This window comes from Anas acuta, chromosome 11 (assembly GCF_963932015.1).
Source record: "Anas acuta chromosome 11, bAnaAcu1.1, whole genome shotgun sequence".
Taxonomy (NCBI): Eukaryota; Metazoa; Chordata; class Aves; order Anseriformes; family Anatidae; genus Anas; species Anas acuta.
The window spans coordinates 10,495,004-10,517,497 of record NC_088989.1 but is presented as its reverse complement, the minus strand read 5'-3'; the positions used below and the strand labels follow the sequence as shown (position 1 = coordinate 10,517,497).

Sequence of the window (22,494 nt, the reverse complement as noted above, 5' to 3'; positions counted from 1 at the left end):
CCAGTGGATCCTACCATACACTATTCTAATCACTCAAACATTAGCAATCTTTGAATTGCAGATCATTATTAGATTCTCTTTGTTTATGGAAGGAAACAGATGGGTTATTTTAACATATTTGGAACAGAAATATTACATCAGGATGGAAGACTCTCCAAAACAATATAAGCTGTGGGTGAGCTTCAGGGAACAGTGAAAATGATAGCACAGAACTTCTCCCCAACAGCATTTTCTCTTAGCAGAACTTACCTTTGTTGTCTACAAAGATAGACAGTCTACAACTGAAATTCAGTGCTTGTAATTACCCTCACCATTTTCATGCTGAAGCCAACTTTGAGTTTCCCAGTTTTACAAAATCTCGTTGACTTCAGAGAATCACAACACTAAGCAAATTTGTTAGTCCCAACCTGGATGACTGAATCATACCACCATAATTAACAGGTATTTTCACTGCACCTGATAAGGGTGCCAGAGGAATTAAAGGTTAATTGTAATATAACTATCACTTTTTTAACCCGATAGACTTTTTGGCAAAAGAAGATATAGTTCCCATTGGAATTGCCTGTGGAAGTTATATCCTTTCACACATTCAATGATGGTAGTTCAAGTGCTGAGTATGGCCTATCTAACAGAATCATTCTGCAGTATTTGTGAAGCAACTATAAGAAGTAACAGTTCATATCTTTACAGTACAACCCAGTGGGCAAACGGATAGAAGGTGGAATAGCAGTGAAAGATGCTCAGCAATGGAAAGACATACAGATCTTGGAAGGCAGTATCTTTTTTTGAGTTTGTCCTGACAGAGTTGATAGAGGAGCATATGTGATCAGGAGAATGAGGCTTCTAATGCAGCGCACGAAGACAAGATGACAACAAAAGAGAATTGCTCTCACCTCTGCGATGATTCCCACACACCCAGCAATGACCGCAGCCTTTGCTTGAGCCCCACTCATCCCTCCAAGACCAGAAGTAACAAACACCTTTCCGGATAGGTCTTCTGCCTTCAAGTAGCGACGGCCTGCATTCAGCACTGTGAGCTACACACAACACAATATAGCAGTTATCAGGAGGTATTTCTTCAAGGGCCACATCATATTTTTTCATTAAATTTTGGTCACATTTTCCCAATTAATTTCCATAGGTACCTGTAACACATGGATGTTTGCAAGCAGGACTGTTAAGGGGACTCACAGGCACTTATTTCCTACATCCAACTGACATTCTGTTCCTTTTGGTCAATTTATACTTCATTTACTGTAGCTAGATGTGATCTCAGATTGAGACCTTGACAATAGATTCCTTCAGGTCTGCTTTCTGGTTATGTCATGGACTGAGTAGAAAGACACTGCTTTTTTAAGGAGCAGGCAATGAGAATTTCTTTGATAATTGGAACATCCTCTCACAGCAGTCCACACCACTCCAGTCACCAGCCACTGCAGGAGATACCCTCCTCCAATAGCTATCAACAAATAAATCTTTCCTTGATTTCTTACCACAGTCCCATGGACTATTCCCTGAGGTCCGATGTAGCAGTAGCTTCCTGCAGTCATCTGGCCGTACCTGGCAATATCAAGGAAAACAATAAAACCAGAAGTTACTGAGGCCAGAAGGAGGGCTGTGTACCTCTAAATATATTTCTAGTATAACAAAAACAAAACGAACAAAAAGAAAGAAACATGTCAATCCCCTGTGTTTCTTTTTGATGCTGAAGGTCTGGCATTATTAAAATCCTAACCTAACTGACCTTCCTCATCTTCAATGCACAAACAGGCTTTCAGAAGATCATTTAACTCTTTAAATTATTGAGCTCCAAAATGTGTAGAACAAAAGAATTGAGTGTAATTTTTATTTTAGCTTTTAGCATAGCAACTAAGACTCAAAAAGGCTCCTTTTCCCATTTGAGCATATACCACTGGATTTTAGTGGCACTCCCACTTTTAAGTCACAATTGTTTTTTGAAGTTGTAACCCCAAAATCATTGTCCACATTCCTACAAAATCCCTGAGAAAGCAGCAGTGAACATACTCTGCTCATGCCTTTTCCTTTCCTCCAGCATTCTGGTCTATATACATCCAGCTCTCTCATAGCTTAAATTGGTTCTCTCCATCATACACAGCAGAATAACAATCCTGTGCTCATTGGCTAAATGAGCATTTAAAAAAACGGACAAACAAACATGTCAAATATATTAAAAAATATATAGCTTTCTACTTCAAAGCTCTTTCTTAGTGTAGAATTAAAGGAAAACTTCATAACTTATGTGTTTTGTTTTTTTTTTGGTTGGTTGGTTGGTTAGCTGTTTTTTTTGAAGATTGCTAAACAACCACTGCAAAGTGTAACTAGCCCAGCCTATAATTAGGTTATGATTATGGCTTCAGGGTGTAATTCAGCCAAGTCTTACACATAAACCTAATACTAATTCCTAGCAGACCTCAATGACAACCTTATATATGTGGTTGAACATAACTCAAACCCCTAAGCAGTTGCACTTAAGTGTGCATTAATGCTTTGCAACATCAGGAGTTTATGCGGTGCAGTTGAAATCCACCTGTATTGGAAATTTTAACCAGCCATTGCTCAATGCCTGAGTTAAATTTTAAATAAATATTTTGTATATTTTAGTAGTAAGGTATCTTCTTACATTGTTACTCCCAAAGCAAACATCTTCTCATATTCGTCTCTGGTAGAATAGTTGGGAATAACCTAAGAAAACAATCAAAAAGAAAATACAGATAAGCAAATTAAAGATTTAAGCAGATCTTTTTCACCACCTGAATTTTCCATGGTCAAACACACAAAAAAATAATGAAAAACAGAAGTAGTAATTCAGGGGGTTTATTCCATGCATTCTAGTATTACACAAAATATATCTGATCTTTCCATCAGCATGGCTGTCATACAAATCTTAAAGAAAGCAGTTGTCTAGCCACAAAACCAGCCTACAGAGAGATGAATATTGAATAGCTCAAGAGGACAGGCAATGGACCAGCAGGGACATTTGTCTAGCTTGCCTTCTGAGCAAAGCAGTCCAGGTATCTAAGCATTTGATATAGGTCATCTGTTTGACTGTCGAGGACTTTCATGCCTTCCAAAATGAGTCTAGATTAATTGTTTTGGTCAAGAATACGTATAGCTCAGGCTGAGTCAGAACATAAATCCTCTGACAAGGCAAGAATTGTTCTCTCCATCACTGCAGATCAGCCTGCTTGAGGTGAGAGTGACTGTACTGGAACAAATACTGCAGAATTTAGACCCCAGATTCTTTGGTGTGCTATTATAAGTTCAGGTAGCACAAACAATGTTTAATTCAGCAGAGACTTGAAAAATAAACCAAAGAGGAGGAAAAAAAAAAGAAAGAAAACAAGATGTTAACACCTACCATGCCATTAGTAATGATTAACCGAGGAGCATATCGATGGCTGGGAAAGAGTCCCAGAGGATGTCCACTGTACATTACTAATGTTTGCTCTTCAGTCATCTCTGACAAATACTGCATTACCAACCAGAACTGAAAGAGAAACGTATTCCGTCACTTTCCTTGCTTTCCATCTTGCATTATGTTTCTTCATGAAGCTGCTAAACAGAGTATGATGGCAGCCACAGAGATAATGAGGTGTATTCACATACAGAGTAACAGCCAGACATTTCAACACATTCTTGCTTTTAATAAAGTCCATTAAGAGACATCGCTCAGCAGGAAACATAAATCAACTGGCAAAGGTCTGAATAAGTTCCAGAGTAATTTCTGCAGTACAAACCCCAGAAATGCTTTGCTAGCTTCTCAGTGCATCATTTTTAAAGCCATTCTAATTTTATCTTGAGGTTAACCATTTGGACCTAGCAATTTTCTGGCAATCTTTCCAAAAGCAAGCTGTGAAATTTTCACTTAAAAAGAGATCAAAACACCCATGTATAATGTTGAGCCTAACCTGATATGGTTAAATTCAACATCTTCTGGTTCTTGTCATCTCTTCAAGAGATCATCATTACAGTATGCACTTAATGAAATAATTTCTCAAAAAATAGCTTTCACTATGGACAATGAAGAGAGTCCTAGAGACACCCTGGAATCTAAATAAATGCATCTCAAATCTAACTGCATAATTCAATAGTTACTCTTGATCTGTGCCAAGAAGTAGACTTGATCATCTAAACTGTTATAAATTTAACTCACATCCATTATCATCTACTACAAAGCCCATTATATTCCATGGGAATTTTAGTATGAGCAACCAGGTCCAAGAAGCAGCTGTTAACTGCTGTTAACACATTTAACTTTTGTGGCTGCCTTTCACCCATATTAAAGGGGTACAGATTTGAAGCTAGTCCCTTCTAACCCAGATAATTTCTAAGATGGGTTTAGCAAGTTAAGTTGGGCAGGAAAGAATTACTTTTATGTTTGTTTGTTTTTGTTTGTTTGCTTTTCATTTAGTATGTTTTATGAAAAGTTTTGAACTTGTTCCAGTACAGAACAGGTAACTAGCTGTGAAAACTTTAGCAGGCTGGGAAAAACTTGTAACAAAACCAGAAGCTGTGAGATACTTAGTTGTATCTTTCAGTCAATGCAGAAATATCTAATAAGTAGGAAGGAAAAGGAAGATGGAGTCTGTATTTCCTAGCCTGCAGGCTTGCAGACAAGTTAGTAAGGGGAAATTTACCTCTGGTCATATTTTTCTCTTTAAAAGTCATTCAGTAGAAATGCGTGTGGATGACCAGCCTGTGTGGATGATATAAACCAAACTCAGCCTTTTCCCTAGGAATTTTGCAATGACAGATTTTCAGAAAGGATGTTGTTTTCAAGCCTCAGAGAACAAAATGTTCCATCATAACGGAATCATTCATGTGATTTGCTACTCTAAGCAAGCAAAAACAGAAAGGTTTTGTTTGCTGTGCAACAACTGCAGGTCAGAGCTCTAACTTGGATGAGAACAAGAGAAGAGAAAATTTCTGACTTTGGCAGAGCTTCTACTTCACCTTGCAGCCCAACATCCGTCTTAGTGATGTCAGCCCAAGCAATGCCACTATATGAACTGCTGGCACTGGACATGCAAGAAATGCTGTAAAACTTTCATGCAATGCAATAACTGGCATAATTGACATTTATGAATTAACACAGTATAAAGAAATGGTGTGCATTGCCATAGTACCTTTACTGTAAAAAGGTACAGGTGATTATTCAACCTCAACAGCTACCTAAGACTTCCATTAAACTCCCATTTACCAGATCTGGAAACTGAACCATGATTTTTTCCTTAGCTACAGATAAAAATCACAAAGAAGAAAGACCACGTCTCTCAGTCCTGTGCTACAGTGAGGAATCCATTTCTTTTTTCCTTAATGATGAATTTCATTTACAGATTAGTTTTGCTTGAAATTTTTAATAAGCATAAAGCGAGATTCAGATAAAGTCACAAATTTCTTCTCAAAATGTTTTTCACATGCATTTTGCAGTACTTGGATTAAAGCAAGTGTATTTAGTGCCACTTTTGGATGGACAATTATACCTTAAACATCTCAGTTCAGATTTCAGACAGGACTTTACCCACCTGCCATTAGTATCAGAAGTCCAGAGTTAGGCCTGAAAATAAAGTGCACTATGACCAGCTAGCATGCAAATATTTTCAGCTCATCTGATTTTATTGGAAAAAGACTAAGGACTACACTTTCTTAAAGCCATACTGTTTTCTTTTTTTCTTTTTATTCCACTATATATTGTGCAAAAGTACTACAGAGAAGCAAGCAGAAGTTATACATTGTTTCCTAGAATTTATTCTGCCTCTAAAACTATCTGTGCAAAGTACAGGCACATACACATGCATTATAGAAAGACAAAGAACTTTTACATCATCTTACACAGCTTGATATGTTTAAAATACAGTATTTTTATTGGGCTGTCTGTGCTCTCCTTACTAAATAAAGCTCTCCCCATCTATGCAGTTCATAACTGGGCATTCCTCTATCCAGACAGGATGTTTTGGAGTATTGTGAGACAATGACTGCAAGAATTATCACAAACTCTGCCTAAGCAGAATGTGCCTGGGGGACAGTGAAATGGGTTTAGTGAAAGAAGCTGCAAAGCCAGCAGTGTCCTACCTGTGCCCAGTTGCTGAAGACCTGACCATTTCCTCCATAAGTGACAAGCTCCTGGGGAAACTGAGAAAGACAATTTAACAATAATAACACAATTATTTTTCTGAAATGTTTCACAGTATCTTCAAGTTATTTAAAAAAAAAAATCTCAGTAATAAATTCTTTCTATAGTTTATATAGCTTATTGCACCAACACTATTAAAAACAGGGAATACCATCCAAAAAGTTAACGGTTAAGCAATAAATAAATAAATAAATACTAAAAGTCTTTTTCAAAGTAAGCATCTATTATTGTTACAATGGCATTTTGGTGATACAGAATGCTTGAAAGTAATTCCTGGATTGTAGGTTCTTTAACAAACATACACGCCAGTAAAATCCCTTAAACTGAGCCTGAGTAAGCTTCCAGTTTGGTTGCCACTAGCTTTTACGGATGGAAGAGTCTAAGACCAGCAGGACATTGCTGAACGGTCTCTTCCCTGCCATTTGTAGAACAGATGCATTACACTGGACAGTGCTTGTAAGAAGGGACTTAGTCCGGTAACCCTCTAGTAAATCTGTCCTTGAGGCTAAATTTGCCAAGCTACAGGAAATATCAACACTATTTTTTCAACATATGTTGTAGAAGCAGTGCACTAAGAGCTGAACTCTGCCTATCTCACAGATAGCAACCAAGCTCCTGAAAATAGTGGGAGCTGGAGTGAGCCTTGTTAGTGCTGCAGAAGTCCTCATAGGTCTAAATTAGGACCCCCTACAGAGACTGAAGAACTATGCACAGCACAAAACAAAAGAACTTAGCAAATAAGAACCACATTCCAAGGTATCAAAACCACCACAGAAAAAAGGTAGAATTGCCTTTACTCCCTCACAAGGTTAGCCTCACAGAAATGATCATTCTAGCACATCACTCTGCAAAGAGACTGCCTTAGCACTACTAAAATGTGCCTGCCTAGCTAACACAGCAGCCAGCACCACAGAATCAGCAAAAGGCTTCTGTACAGCTGAAATCCTATTCAATCCACTGAAGGAGCATCATTTGCACAAGGATTAATTCTACCTATATGCTTACATTCTCCAATTTTTATGTTAGCAGGAAGGAACATGCAGATTTGTTTCTGTTCTATCAATCTAGCTTCCTTTATTATCACCGTAGCTTACCTGAGCCACTGAGGGATCCAGATTATTCATGATCATCAGCATAATGGCAGCAGCTGACTTGGTTTTGCAGGGATAGTCTTTGATGGGGTACGCTCTGAAATTGTATTCATCAGAGGTCAGGAAACAAACAAGGGACTCATAATGGTAGTAACAGCAACAAAACACACCACAGAAACATCCCTGCATGCCAACACATCCCTTTGAATTACAGGTTTTTACTCAAGAGGGATTAAGAAAATAACGGAAAAAGTGCAGAACTGATATGACGTGTATCTTAACAAGCAAACCAGGTTTCAACTTTTAATCAGAAATAAGCAAAGAAAAAAAAAAAAAAAAGATCACATTCAGCTTATCATTTGCTGAATTCATTAATCACAACTGTTTATTAACATGGCAGCCACAAGCACTCATTGCTTTTCTACATGAATTTTTTGGTTCACACTTGCACTGGCCTCTATAACCCAATTGCCAGGCCAAGCAGCTCAGTCCTGCAAAATACCACGGGAAAGAGCAATGGGAAAAATTGTCTTCAGGCTCACTAGCCCTTGTTATTTAAGATCCTATCTAAGAAAAAATGCCCAGCTTGAAATTTGGTTCCAAAGAAACTCTCAAACACAAAACTAGTTAGGAGAAATATGCAGTCCAGCTTTGCAATACCTTTCAGACTCTCTTCCAGTTGTTGTCCCCATAGCTGATTTCTGCAAGAGCTGACCCCAGTCTAGTGTGGACAGCACAGAAATATGTATGTCTGTGGAAATTAAAGTGCTTTCTAGTTGCTTGCTTTATTCAGATTTATGTACAGACATTAACCAGACCCCTGCTGGATGCAAAAAGGAATCAATCAGTCTAAAAAAAGCAGCTAGCCCCTGGCAGCCCTCTCCAAAACTGTTCTGCTTCACAAACATTAGCCCCATCAGCCCTATAATGAAGCGATGCTCCAAGATCAACAGGCACAGCATATTACAAACCAGGGTCAGATACAGGTTCCAAGGAAGGAGAAGAGAGAGAAAAAATAAAAAAGTACTGCCTCTCTTTTAAGCCCAGGAAGACTGGAAAATAACCAGCCTCTCACAGCAGGTCCCAGTGCCATCCACAGTGCTATCACTATTTAGAGTCAGTTCCACAGGTGAAAGCTGGTAAGCAAATGGTAGCCAAATGCAGTGTGAACCCCTTAGTTCTTACCTCATCTCAATATCTGGAAAGAATCTATACATGTAGATATGGCCATACAGCCTGAGTTCTTCAGCAAATTCCAGCACCAACTTCTTCTGTATTTCAGGTGGGAAATAGCGTAAGGCATTACGCAAAGCAAGCTGCCAGGAAGAGAAAAAAAAAAATAGGTAAAAGAGAAATGGAGGTAAGTGGGTGGCCCTGAATTTTAGTCAGCTGGAAAACTGCCCCAGCTATTACAGAGACGATTTAATTTAAAAGGCCAACCTCACACCAGGGGAGCTTCCATTCCTGCTTTCCCATTGAAATATTCCCATCTGCATCTTTCCTTGTAAACTCATTTGCTGCATGTATATAACTTTCCCCTTCCCTCCCACCCCCCAAGTCTTTATGGAAAGACCTCAAGGATTCGTTAAGTAGTGTTCAATCCTACAGACACTTGACACAGATGAATCCCTTCCTACAGTGCTAGGGGGCACTGAACTACCAAGAAAAACATTGTCCAGAAATCCTTATCCCGAGATCCTGAACTCTTAGAGGCACTGAAGACCTTACTATACTTTCTGTTAAGAAAGAAACCTTAGCCTTGAATTATGAGACAACAGATGAAGATATTCTTGGCCTAAGTTTTATTAAAGATTCACTACATTTAACATACTAATGTATTACAGAGAGTGGTGGTTTACATTATTTTATTGAAGCTACACGTATCACTTCTAAATTAGCTAAAGTGATTAGTAGGCATTGAATTAAATTCTGCAGATGATACTAAGTGGCTTATAGTCCCTATGGCCTTCAAAGACATCACCCATAGTTTGCAAAGTACAGTGTGTCTTTTTGGATGAAAGAAATCATAAATAAATCACCATCTTTAGTAACAGTCTGTTAGTTAAGTCATGTCTCTGTATTCCATGTCCCACTTGATTAAAACCATAATGAGAATAAAGACTTTGTAATCTTTAAAAAGCCAATTTCACGCAAAGATGCCAGAAGCTCTTATAAGTTCCCCAATAAATGAAAACACTATCCAAATGAATCTTAACTGAAGAGATTCACAACTCACATGGAATTTCACATCTTCATTAGGATGATTTTTAAGGAGCTTTGGAAAGGATAGGAAGGGATCAAATTTGGTTTCTGGTCTGATAACAGCCTAAAAACAACCTGGAAAGACCAGTTTTGGAGACTGCTGACTATAGCAAGGATAATTCATATTTGTAAAACCTGCTGTTGGAAGATCAGAGAGTTATGGAAGTATTTACTGGAAGAAGTGAAGGGGTTGCATATAGTACAGAAAATAAGTATCTAGAACAAAGGCGCATAGAGCCATGCAGCCCGGGTATCTTTACTCTCCTTATTCTTCTGGGAGGATAAAACATATTGGTATAAAATCTGAAAAGCTCTACAAAGCCACCTTCTCAGCTTATTGACAAACCTCCTCATTTAACATGACTATACTGTGTCTCTTTTGGCTAGAGTTCTCCAGTCCCTTCATCATCTGAGCATGTTGGTCTCACGTACCTTAGAGCAGATGAAGTACAATGCCCCAAATCTACAAACACCTCATACTAGGATGTTCTTCTTGGTGTACTTGCTTCTGAACAGGAACATGGGTCAGACCCTTTCAGACCAGGGATGCTAAGCCTGCAAATGGGCTTTGCTATTCTACACAGAGAATGACAAGGGGTAAAATGCACTTAAGACAAGCGAACACAAATTCCACCTCCATATACTGCCTTATTCTCCAGCTAGATAAGCAGTCATTTTTCAAAAACAGGCTATTAAACACAAAAATCCCAGCTATATACACACTGTGACAAAATACAAGGGGACTTTCGAAGTCTCAGAGGCAAGCAGCCATCACAGGAGGCTCTACATCTAAGAAATTCCTACAGTGAGAATGAAGTAAGCTGTACCCCATGCAACAACAAATCTAGTTCCACAAGAGGAAAAGAGTGATATGGTGAGGAAAAAAAAAAAAAAAAAAAAAAAAAAAAAAAAAAAAAAAAAGTTGTTGCATTTTTCTGCTACAAAAAACTATTAGGATGAAAGTGTTTTACTTGCATCCTGGCAAGGATCACCTAGCCTTTGATCAATATACTATTTTTATTATAATGAAACTGATGAGAAAATATTTTTATTTGCTCTAAAAATACAAGAAGGCGAAATCTGTTTGGATTTTCAAATAAATTCACTTAGAGTGAGCCCCTGTACTGTTAGTGTTCCATGCTAGCAGAAGCCTGAATTTTGATGATGCAAACATTAATGAAACATGAACTTCAATGTTACATGAAGGGTGAGAAGGGCTCCTGGGTTGCACAGACAATAGAGAGCTGATTTTATAAAAGAAGACTAAGACTGTGGCTTGTTTAGCTTAACAGAACAAAGCTGACGTTTGATTGCTGTCTTACTGCTGGATAAGTGTCAAAGCAGGAAGGAGCTTCAGGGAAATGCTGGGAGAAGAATAAATAGCTGTAAATTAGCCATGAAGAAATGTAGTCTTGAAATTCAAGGAATTTAAATAACGAATTCTGAAGCAGTCTCTCAATAGCAGTGCTGTGTCCCTTAAAATTGCTTAGATGGAGCCTGACTGCTTCATGAAAAAGCAATTGCCATGTGCATCAGGGAGAATTTTGCATATTCATGATTGAGTCATAAACTGGATAACCTGAGAAAGGCATTTAAGGAACAAATTTAAATAGACTGATCATCAGGCTTTCATGGTAAGTCAATACAAGGCCATTATTCCTTAAGTTTTATTAAAACACCATGCAAAACTCTATTTTGACCTCTAAGATTAATTTTACCCATAACTGACACATTCCGCTCTGATATTAGACAGCATGCATTTGATATTTAGGTGTTCCTGTTCATAGCTTCCTCAGACAGCAGCATGAGCTGCATTTGTCTGCTCAGTACCTCTGAAAAATCATGTTTGAGATCACTTATATCTCAAAAAATAAATAAATAAAAAACATCACATTTCTGAAACTGATACGTTGCTTTTAAAAACCTACTGTGAATTTTTTGAGCTACTGATTCAGTTCAGCTCAGTGCAGTGCAAACATCTGATGGAGAATCTCGTTCTTAGATCTATCAGGCAGCGCTAACATTTAATTTTGGTTCATAAGCTCTAATCACTAGTAGAGGGTCCTTTTTTGGTTCTCGTTGGCATTTACACAGCAAACCAAGATCTTGCTGCCATTTAGTCAAGATTTAGTGACTCTCGATGTCAACTAAGTACTCCAAAGAAACCATGAAATCCAGCTCCAGTTTATCAACTGTTTTGCTGTGGGATTCTCTTGAGGAACCAAGTATACCAGCTTGTTAGTCCATTGGTGTTTGTTAGAGAGCCACTGCCTCTCTCAGAATGGCGTTCAGTCTTCTTTTCTAACACCTTGATCAAGACTTCCAATTTAAGGATCATGAGACAAAAACAAACAAACCACTAAGATTTGCATTCACCCTATTTACTGGGGCAAAATATTTTGCCCCATTTACTGGGGCAAAAGGGAAGCATGAAGAGAAGAAATGAGAACCATTCTTAGTTCTGCTTTTTCCCCACTAGAGATGTTGCTTGTCATCCAATCTTCTGTGTGATGACATCCAGGTCCAAAATCATTTGTGGTATTATTATCTAAACAAATGTAAAAGCAAAATTGTGATTGCATGTATTCTCACTCATAGGCCGTAGCTCAGATCAGCTGTTAGGAAGTAAACACAGCAATTTCTGAGTAGCAGTTGCTATAAACGTCCCATTGGCTGGGAAAGTATGCCAAGATCTCTATCATTCAGACTTTCCAAAACAGAAGGCACCAGGCTAGCCTTCCCAATCCATATACAAACATCCAAAATCAGCCTAATTTCTAGGCATGTAAAGCAGCCATTAAGGACAAATGTCTTGCTTCTTCTCCAGAAAATTCAACGGGAACTTCATGTACCATACATCTTCACAGGCTCTGGTTTTCAGCTTTTTATACCAGGACGTCACAAAGCAGCAAAGACCAGCTGCTCCCTGAGGGACAGGGAGACAAGAAGAATAAAACAGCCAACAGGACAGGCACCTCACCCACCATGGCCCAGGCCCATAATGCCCAAGGGAGGTAAGCAGGGCAGCCCAGGGCTGGCAGCCTGGTTCAAACAGGAGTCTAGGTCATCGGGCAAGGCCATGGTGATGTGCAGATCTCAGTGAAATCAGGAATGCAGGTCTGGACCAGATGATGGTTACCAGAAGGAGATACAGCTCAGAGATTACCAGAAGGTCCATAACGACAAGGCAGGCTCAAGGTCAAGTCATCCTACAGGTTGGGGTCCAGATCAGTTAGGCCCCTGGCTAGGCACAAGCAGACCCCCATGACAGAGCTCTAACATAAGCCAAATCTCCAATGTAAGTAAAATTAAGCTTAAATGGAGCCCCTAAACCTATGGGCAGAGGGTGTGTGTGTGTGTGTGTATAGCTCTCAGGTGAGGCTGGTTAGAGCCATCACAGCTTGTTAATTCCCTCAGGGCCCTGGGACAGAAACACAGGTGATAATACAGTCAGCTAGCAGGTGATCGTGCTAGGGAGAAAGAAACTGTAATGTGATTTGGCTCAAAGTTAGGGGAACTGCTACATGGATGAAGACGTGACGTTTTTTCTGATTCTAAGCAACACCAAAAAGCGTACATTCTTCCTAAATGGCACTGACTTTACTGGAACGTCAATGAGTATCAAGCATGCAATGCCCTTGTTTTGCAAAGGACACAGCACACGTAAGATTTTAGGGATATTTGCTTTGCAGCATATTTACACAAAGATACAGATGCTGAGAAACAGAAAACCAGAGTTTCCTCTTGCGGAGGGAAAGGGAGAGGATGTGGATGTTACAGGCCTCAGGCAAAGAATGCAGAAGGAAGAGGACTCAGGAAACATATAAACAAAAATCAGTTCTGAGAAATAGCTTGATTTATCCAAAGAGATTAAAGTTGATATGATAGGAGGAATTGTATATCTTTCAGCAAGCCCCAAAACACGCAGAACTTTATAAATCTTGCCTATAGGATTTCTGTTACAGTCACAAAAGGAAGCCTCAAAAAATTAAAAAAAAAAAAAAAGGCACTACTACAGATCATTAGTGTAAAAAAGGGTAACATCAGAATGAAAGCATATGAAGAGAGGGACAGATCCTTACTGTGAGAAAATTAGCAGAGCATTATTAACTTCACTACTGTCAAAGCTTCCCATGAACACTTCAATTAGAAAATGAACGCGGTGTCATACATAATGACAAGCCTCACAATATGCTCAGCATTACACACTGCCAACAAAATCTGGAAGCCTGTCTCAAGACTTACGAACCACCTTGTAGACAGACAACCTTTTCCCAGCATGAAACACCTCTTAAAAAAGAGATTCGGCCTTTCAGATATAAAATAAATACCATCTGAGCCCCTAACCCTGTTAAGAGTTTAAGGTGGAGGATTAAGAGTAAAATAAATCAGAAAGGAAGCTTTTAAATTTTTAACAGGCTAATAAAAGACCCAGTCAGCATGACCTTTTATCACATGTGGTAGATAAGAAGGAGAGATGAGGGTAGGTTGTTAGACAGTAGACGGACCAAAAAAGCAGTCTACTGCTGTCTCCTTGAACACTTAAAGGAGGCAGGAAACAATTCCAGTTTCTGTATAGGAAACTTTGTCATTACCAATCTTTCCCCAGGTAAAGAGTAAGGTTTGGCATTGTTTTGTGAGATACCATCTTCCCCCTCCGATGTTGACTTCTCATGATAAAGCAAACTTCTCCTGGGGAAAGGAATAAAGTGGAGATGGCTGGCAATGTTCTACCATGCAGTGAAGATCACCCCCTGCTCCTTTATCTCCACAACTATCACCACAGCTTCCTTCCGCACACTCAGTAGCTACACTTCCACCTGACTGAGCTGTCCCAGGCACAAACTGGATGCCTCTGCCATGAATGCCCCTGACATTGAAGTAAATCCTTTTTGGATATCTCACAGCTGTTCTTCCTTCTACCCCTTGGCTGGGCTCTTCTCTGCTTGTGGAACTGGACTTCTGTCCAGAAAGAATTTCTGTGCTGATGCCAGTGAGGAACTCCCACGAGGGCAAGGAAGTTGCGTGTAACTTGCTAGTGGGGAATGAACTTCTGCATTCTGACCAGAAAGTCACATTGTAAGTTACATGTGATGAAGCAAAAGGCTTTCAAACTAAGAAACCAACCTTATCCCATCATGCACAAAATTCCTAAGGATGTCCACCCCCTTGAACATTAGTTTCTGCTGCTGTTTTTTTTTTTTTTTTTATTAAATATATATATTATTGTCTCTAGCATGAAATAATTCAACGATTACTTTAGAGTGTGCACAGACTATTTAAACAAAAAGCGGCAGAAAAAGAATTACACAACTAAAGACAAATAATTAACTCAATCCCTTACAAGCTTGTCTAAATGCCAGGATGCTTCAGACTGCTGGTTAAACTAACTTATCTTTGGATCCCTATGCAAACATACAGATACATAGTTTGAACCATGATGGTGATTTGCCACACTTCATGTTAACTGTATTTGAGGGGATAGTATTCACTCCCATACATATGCAGCGTTTTTGCAGCAGCATTCATAATTTCATCTCCAAGGAACAATGCTGGATTGACAGCATTGAAGTCTAAGGCCTCTTGTTTAGCTATTTAAAGTCATGCACAATGCTGCTGTGTGTCAAATTTCCCTCATATCAATCAACTTAGGGAGAAAGAGAAAGCAAGCACACAGAAAAGTTTCCAGTATTTTGTCTTACTATTCATTACTGAAAATATAACACCAAAGAAATATATCTGCTGGCACTCAGAAGAGCATTTGAGGCGATCAGGTCTGCTGCTCCTAGCTGCATTTATCTGAAAGGAAGAGAAGTGAGGCCTTGTGAAACCCCATGTTACCTTTTTCTCCTGAGCAGTGAGATTAGGGGTTCTCACAGGTGCATGGGGTATTCCTTTCCTCCGACCTCTGTTTTCAGGCAAAGGGTTTAGAGGAAGGCCACGACAGATTTCCTTCAGGCTGGTCATAGTTGCTGAAGAAATACAAGGAGGAAAGGCAAGGCAAGCCGGAGAGATGCAAGGAATGGAGACAAAGGGTGCAGGCAAACAAGATGCTAAGCGACTGAGATGTGCCACCACTCTGGGGCTATCTCCAAGAGGACAGCCCGTCCTCTGGCTTTTGCAATCAGGCCTGTGGAGCACAGAGGGCAGGCAGCACAGGTGACACACCTACCCCCTCTGTGCCATGCCATTGGCTCTCCTGTCCTCCTCCAAAATGAATGATTCACAGTTTTGCTGTTTGTTCTCTGGGTGCTTTGTCAGGTGGTGCTGTGCTAAGCCACCAGAGCAGTCACTTTCCACAATATCTGGCTCCCCCAGTACTCCAGCGAAAGTCATGGTCTGGAGCATGAACCTTGCTTGAGACTTCAAGGATTGTGCTTTTACACTTCTATAGTTTAGGAGCTGACTAAAGCAAATCATCATTGTTCACGTTATTGTTCATACACACCGTGCAGCTAAGATGTGCATTCACTGCCTGACACCTCTGGGTATGGGCTGTTCCTCAAATATCATCAGGCTGTCTTCTGGACAGCAGCAGCTGTCAATGACAACAGCAAAATGTCTCCCTTAGATTTTAGCTCCTCTTAGCTCACAGGCATGCCTGGGTTTTAGTAGTACTAAACTGAAAACATTAGCTCTGTTACTGCTTTCCTCAAGACAGGCAATAATAGGGAAGAGAAATTAAGGCTTTCAGTTTTAAGTCACTTTTATAACCCACAGTCAACAACAACTGGAAAGTCTTATGTTGTTGCCATCCAGACATCACTAGTAAATGAATATGCTTAACTTTGACTTTCCACTTAAAGAGCAACATGAACTTTGCTCCCCATTTTGAGTTGTTGTTTAAATTATACAGGAGCTTCTTGACCTTTATTACATCCACGGAACTACAACTCACGGCCAGGGAATTTTCTCAAGTGCCACAGTTTAAGCCTGATGAAATTATCTGGAAGAAACTTTTCAGTTTGTTACAAGCCTAATACCTAAGAATAAAAAAAATGCCATGTTATTTTTTTCACAAAGGCAGCAATCAACAAGCAATGGCGACAAAGCACAATTATTAAATGACAGCATCTCATTAATGTCACACTGCCTGTAGCTCTAGGACATACTGCATTTCCCCAGCTCCCACTGAAGATGCTTGAGTTGAAAGAACTCAGAACGTCCCAGGGGAGCTGAGCGCACCGCTCTCAAACCCTCAGAAGGATGCTGTCACTTATGACAGAGAATTATGTTTTGTAATTATACAGTATTTTAACTGTTTTCAAACAAAAGGCAAAGACAAAAAGGAGAGGAAAAATTTCCTACATATTTTAAAATTTTCTATTTGGTTTTCTTATTAAAAATGCACAACAGAAAAAAAAAAAAAAAAAAAAAAAAAGGAAGATAAGGGTAAAGTTAGAAAATTCTACTCCAATACATAGCTAAATAACTCTGCCTTACATAAACATTCCCACCCCAAAGGGAAATAAATCTTTCCTTATTCTTCTTTGTATGACCCACATTCTGCAAATCCCTCTAAGGTCTGATCCTGTGCACACATGGGCACGAGAATAACCTCGTCTACTCCCATTGAGCCTGCTTCCCTCCGTGACATCAAACAGAAGGTAGTGGTATGACACTGCCTTAACAGCTGAAGAAAGAGAGAATAGAGCTGGGGGGTGGTTTGGGGAGGGGTTGTCACTCCCTGAATTAAAATTATTTCTAGGGCTGTGCGCTTTTACCCCTGATGCTGGAGCCTCGCTGCGTGTTGGAGTTACCACCTCCAAAAAAATCTGGGGCTGGCAAATCCGACTTCAAGGTCATGCCCTGTGTGAAGGCAGATGTGTCAGGGGTGGTGCAGCCCCCCAGGGAAGCCCTAAGTCCCCTCGCTGGCTTTGCCCAGCTCGTGTCTGCCCTTGCCTATGGAAATAAACCCGATGCTCGCTCCCAATCGCCCACCTTGCGAGGGACAAATCCCCCCCCAAACCTTCCCCGCTGCCCCAAAGCCTTGGGGCTGCCTTTGGGGTGCCCTGGGGGGGCGGTGTGGGGCTGCTGTCATGTGCCGGCAGGGCTGGCAGAGGGTGCTGCAGGGACAAGGGACAGCAGGCAGCAGCCGGGGCGGGCTGATGGGGCTGCCCCCGCCCCGCACAGCCACGGCCGGACAGACGGACGGGCAGGCAGACAGACGGACAGGCAAGCAGGCAGGCAGGCTCCTGGAGGAGAAGATGCTGCCGGGGAACAACGCCTGCATCTGAGCGCACCGAGGACCAGCCCAGCCGACGCGAGGAGGTGCGGAACCGACCCATCCTCCTCCTCCTCCTCCTCCACCCTATAAAAAAAAAAAAAAAAAAAAGCACATATAAAGAGAACAGGAAGAAGATCACATGTTATAATAATCCCCTCTGCAGCCAGACAGGACCAGAGAGGCGAACTGCCCGCTCGGGACCGAGGGATGTGCTAGAGGCAGAGAGGAAACTTGAGGCTAACTCCCAGCCCCGGAGGGAGGGAACCCCAACCCTGAGCCTCGCTGCAGCCGGAGGGAGGCAGGAGCTGCCCTCCAGCCCCCCTTTTTTTCCCCGCACCTGAGCGCAGCCCCTGCCCCAGGCTCCCTCCGGCAGCCCCGACCCCGAGCAGGGGTCCCCCGGCCCCGGCGAGCCCCTCCCTGCTTTGGGGTTTTGCTCTTAGCCCCTGGCGCTCGCTGTGGGATCAGTGGCTTCCGTGCCAGCGGAGGGAGGAGGGCTAGGAAATAAAATCGAGCAACCCAAACTGAAAAGAGAGAAGAGCCAGGAAAGCACTTGCTTCTCATCAGCTCTCAGCGAGAAAAGCCAACTCTCTTCTTATGACCCTCTGCTGCAGGGAGCAAAGGGGAAGCGGGTTTTGGGGCAGAGCTCCCACCCAAGCGGGGTTCCCGCAGCCAGGACCCCATCGCCACCCCGGCTAGCTGCGGGGGCTGCCAGGGGGGGTAGGGAAGGTTGCCAGGGGGAAGGAAGCCAAAACGAAGCTCCAGCAAAAGCAAGGAGCAGCAAGGAAAGTTTCGGACTAGCATCCGCAAGAGAGCGGAGCGAAGAGAGCTCCCCCGCGTCGCACCAGCCCTCGATGGTGCATTCAGGGGGCTGCAGCAGGGATGTGAACATCCCCGGCCCGCTGCATGGAGAGGGGTGAAGACACGGAAAACCCTTGTTATTTATTTATTTATTGGAAGCGATGTACGGGTGACACCCAGAAGGCATCTGAGCCCTGAAAGAGAGAGAAAAAAAAAAAAAAAAAAAAAAAAAAGCCTCCAGACCCAAAGGAAAACAAGAAGAATGAGACAGCAGCCTTGACCCCTGCACTAAGAGGAAGGTGAGCAGAAAGAAAGAAAGAAAATACAGAAAAGCCATGCAAGCACCAAACCTGTAGTTTACTGCAGCTCTTTTTTGCTTCACCGAGGACAGATATTTTACTGACAGCCATGCAGCATAAAGGCATCGTGCTGATTGTGTTCTTGGAATATTTTATTTCTGGCCACGGAGGAGCAGGTAAGCAAAATAAATCAATATTACCATTCATGAAACAATTTATCCTAAGTTGAGCAAGGGGAAAAGGAATAGAAATCTAATCTGTAAAGTATGGTAATTTTTTTATGTCAACCTCATTTTAGATCGCATTTTTACAAGGAATCTGTGTTAGTCAATGTATACAAATGCCTCTTACTCCTTGTGATACACAGCTTTACAGCTCAGCTTCCCCCCAAAGACTTATAATAGGATGTACTGTTTCATACATTTTGAAAGGGAAAAGGTGTATTATTTTTGTGAATGGAAGAAAAATAAGGAGAAAGAAAGAGGTGGATAGATTGAGATATGCTGGATGTTTGTTTTGAGGAAGAACCACTGCCTTCCTGGGCAGGACAAGAGTGAAATGACAAGATCCTTGGACAGCACCACTGAAGGAATCTGAATTATTCTCTGCTAACTTCATTTTTCATCATTAAAAGTCAGAGACACTTCTTAGGAATTCCTGTTCATCCAAGAAAACCCACTCATTCAGTTTATTCACTGATTCAATAGTTAACATGCAGTGGACAAGATTAAATCAGTATTAGAGAAAAAACAAACAAACAAACAATCAAAAAAAACCAAAAACAACAGGGTAGGGCAGAAAGAGAAGTTGATAAGTTGTGTGTGTATATGTGGGTGTACAAATGAGCATACATAAGAGTGATATAGCTGTGCTGGTATTCACATAGGCTTCTACAAATGCCTGGATTATGATAGAGACTAATTCCTTAAGGGAAAGGAAGCAAAGCATTAGATTGCTTTCTTTCTGCTATGGTTTAACAAATCTTTAAGGTTAAAAGGGATGAATTATACAGATCAGCCCAGAAAAAATATAAACAAGCGTTGTTGACAAAACAGCAATATGTCCTTGGTGACTTTCTCATTGGGATACTGGCTTGGGATCTGTCTTTCTGCAGAGCAAAGCATACCAGTGGTTTAAATTTCACCTGCGTGCTCAGAGTATTAGGACTGGAGCAACGCTCCTCATGCAGTGATTATAAAGTGACTGAAGTGTTCAGATACCATGCAGGCTTCGGTAAAATCAAAGGCAGATCAGGAGGCTTCAGCTCAGATTATGGCTTAGTTAGAACCTTCTTAATAACACAGACATTAGATTTCCTAACTGCAGAAGTTATTTTCTTAAAAACTGAAAATAGCTCATAAATTTAAAGTCCTGCCAGATTATCCTGTGACTCACTTGGGAAAACATTTGGCTATCACAACATTACAGGGACCGATTGGAGGGAGGACACGGTATCCTAGTCCTCTTGGTGTTTTATCTTGGGCATTCACTAGTCTCCTGGGCTAGGACTCTCCCTGCAGGATACATATGTTGAAACATAGCACAGGAAGGTTACGGAGATGTCTTGTAATCTTGCTGATGCTGCTGCAGAAATCAGCCTGCTATAAACTAAACTTAATTTGCTCTGTATCCAATACATAAAGTGAAAATGAATCTTCAAGGAAAAGCAGCCCACAGCTGACCATGTGGAGCTAAACACTCTCAGAATAACATTGTAGGACACTGTGATTAACAGCAAAATAATTGACTATTGAAGGTGACGACACTAAGAATTCAAAGTCACTTTAAGTTAATATAGACTGCTTGGCCAAAAGGTTGCACAAACCACCCTTCTGTGAAAGCCTAAGGGCTACCTGTTCATTTTTAATTCTTTTTTCTTTTTAAGAAGTAAGGTAAAAATCTTGAACTGACCTTAAATCTTTCTGGGTCCTAACGGAGGCAGGGACAGTATTGCTTGGACTGTGGCTAGTTCTGGGAATATTTAGCCAATCCGTGTAAAAGGAAGCAGACAGGTGTACAGAGAAGTATGTCCATCATATTCTATTAGCCTACACAGGAAATTCCTTTTTCAGCACTATAGTTGGTCCGTCCTGGTCAGAAGTGAAACAACTTGCTGGGCAGTTGTGTGGGGAGTACCTGGAGTACAAAATTTGTGGCAAGTGGCATATTTGCCTTCTGCCACCTCTGTGCAGAGGAGACAGCCACAGTTGTCAGGATTGGCTCCTTAGATCTTTAAATACAATGCAAGGGGAAAAAATCTTAGCTGTTAGGCTGGAGGAGTCACCTAGGTTTTATATTGTCAGACGTGGACCTTCCCCTCATCTTATGCAGGTGTAGGGCCTTATTCCCTTCATATGAAGCCCACAGCAGCCTGAAAACTCTTGCATATGGGGCCAGCTGCTCACAGGGCTGACAGCAGCCAGGTCTCTCCCTTTGCTCCCGGCCAGCCGCAGCCCTCCCCAGGGAGCAGCACCCAGGGTGCTGGGCCAGCTCTCCTCCCGATGGCAGCCCTCCAAAAGGGGGCGTGGTGTGGTCAAAAATGGCCATTTCTTGCACCAAGCTTATGGTCAGCTGCAGGACCTCATTATCCACTGGGTTTGGTTTCCCCTGGGCTGGGATTGTTCAGCTCTTCTGCAATAAGGGTGCAGGTGCTGGTGCCCACTGCTGCTCCAGAAAGGATGCTGCAGGCAGACTGCAACTGCCTGCAGTGAAAGAGAGCCCAGATCTGGGATCTTATTCTCATTCTGCCCATGCCTCAGGCCATGGGAGCAGTTTAGTCTTGTAGCATATTCAGAACATCACCTTTAGGGTATTTATAGAAGGCTAGCTCATCAGCTTCAGTTGTGAGGCTACTCACAAATGGGTGACAACTTGCCACACTTGTTGCATGCTGGCCCCAGACAAACCAAAGGGTTGTAACACTTCTGTTGAAACCAGCGTTGAGGACCGAAGTCCTAGATTTGATTAATAAAACCTTGAGCAATTCATGTCCCCAGGATAGTAGGCTTTAGAATGGCATTTAAAAGTCTTTGCTTATTAAGAAAAAAATTAAGCAAATGTAGAACAAGTGAAATCCAGGTTGGACACAGATGGTAAAACTGCTCCATCAAAAACTTTGCAGAAGATTTTCTGCAAAGATCTTCTATTCAGAAGGGTGAAAGTTGCTCTCCTGTTTCACTGTAAGAGACTCAAATGCACAAAATTACAATTTTTGCATATGGAAAAGAAGTAAAACCCCCAATTCAAATCACACAGAAAATATTAGGCGTTTTTCTAGTCATGTCAGCGAGCTTTGACTCAGTTGCCATATGACCTTTCTTCTGCTGGATATCCATGGAGGGCAGAAAAATAAATAAATAAATAAAACATTAGATATGTTTTTAGTTAATATCCATAAGGTTACAAGACCCTGAAGGAAGACACCTCTGTTTGAAATGGTGTCCCAGCCATATCATCAGTGTGACCTCCCCTAAAATGTAAGTCTCCCCAGCCATCAGCTAACACCATTGTTAGAACACGTGCCAGCCAAGTGCCACTGACCTGCCGCTTTGTGGCACAGCTCAGAGGGAGCAGAAAGACAAATAGATTCATGATATCACTTCTGGAGCCAAGCTGTCCATCATGGAGTATAAGCTAATCAACTTCAATACCGGGCAGTGCCCG

General features: G+C 41.3%; 2 protein-coding genes across 6 annotated transcripts in view; one reads left to right on the top strand and one right to left on the bottom strand.

Moving 5' to 3' along the window:
- Positions 1-15,635, bottom strand: part of UROC1 (urocanate hydratase 1) — a 38,948-nt gene extending 23,313 nt beyond the window's left edge. The window contains exons 1-8 of one of the 5 annotated variants that reach the window (XM_068694119.1): positions 15,349-15,635; positions 8,431-8,561; positions 7,249-7,342; positions 6,094-6,153; positions 3,380-3,508; positions 2,642-2,703; positions 1,494-1,560; positions 894-1,037 (exon numbers count right to left, since the gene is read on the bottom strand). In XM_068694119.1, the coding sequence (XP_068550220.1) occupies positions 894-1,037; positions 1,494-1,560; positions 2,642-2,703; positions 3,380-3,508; positions 6,094-6,153; positions 7,249-7,342; positions 8,431-8,561; positions 15,349-15,474 (813 nt within the window). In that variant the 5' untranslated portion in view covers positions 15,475-15,635. Of the gene's footprint in view, positions 1-893; positions 1,038-1,493; positions 1,561-2,641; positions 2,704-3,379; positions 3,509-6,093; positions 6,154-7,248; positions 7,343-7,905; positions 8,063-8,216; positions 8,352-8,430; positions 8,562-12,491; positions 12,513-12,673; positions 12,821-15,348 lie in introns of those variants that run through there. The other 4 variants (XM_068694120.1, XM_068694121.1, XM_068694122.1 and 1 more) reach the window with 4 other exon arrangements.
- A 1,923-nt stretch (positions 15,636-17,558) lies between these two features.
- Positions 17,559-22,494, top strand: part of LOC137862721 (netrin-4-like) — a 53,227-nt gene continuing 48,291 nt past the window's right edge. Inside the window, exon 1 of the mRNA XM_068695020.1 lies at positions 17,559-19,007. Within this exon, the coding sequence (XP_068551121.1) occupies positions 18,941-19,007 (67 nt within the window). The 5' untranslated portion in view covers positions 17,559-18,940. The remainder of the gene's footprint in view (positions 19,008-22,494) is intronic.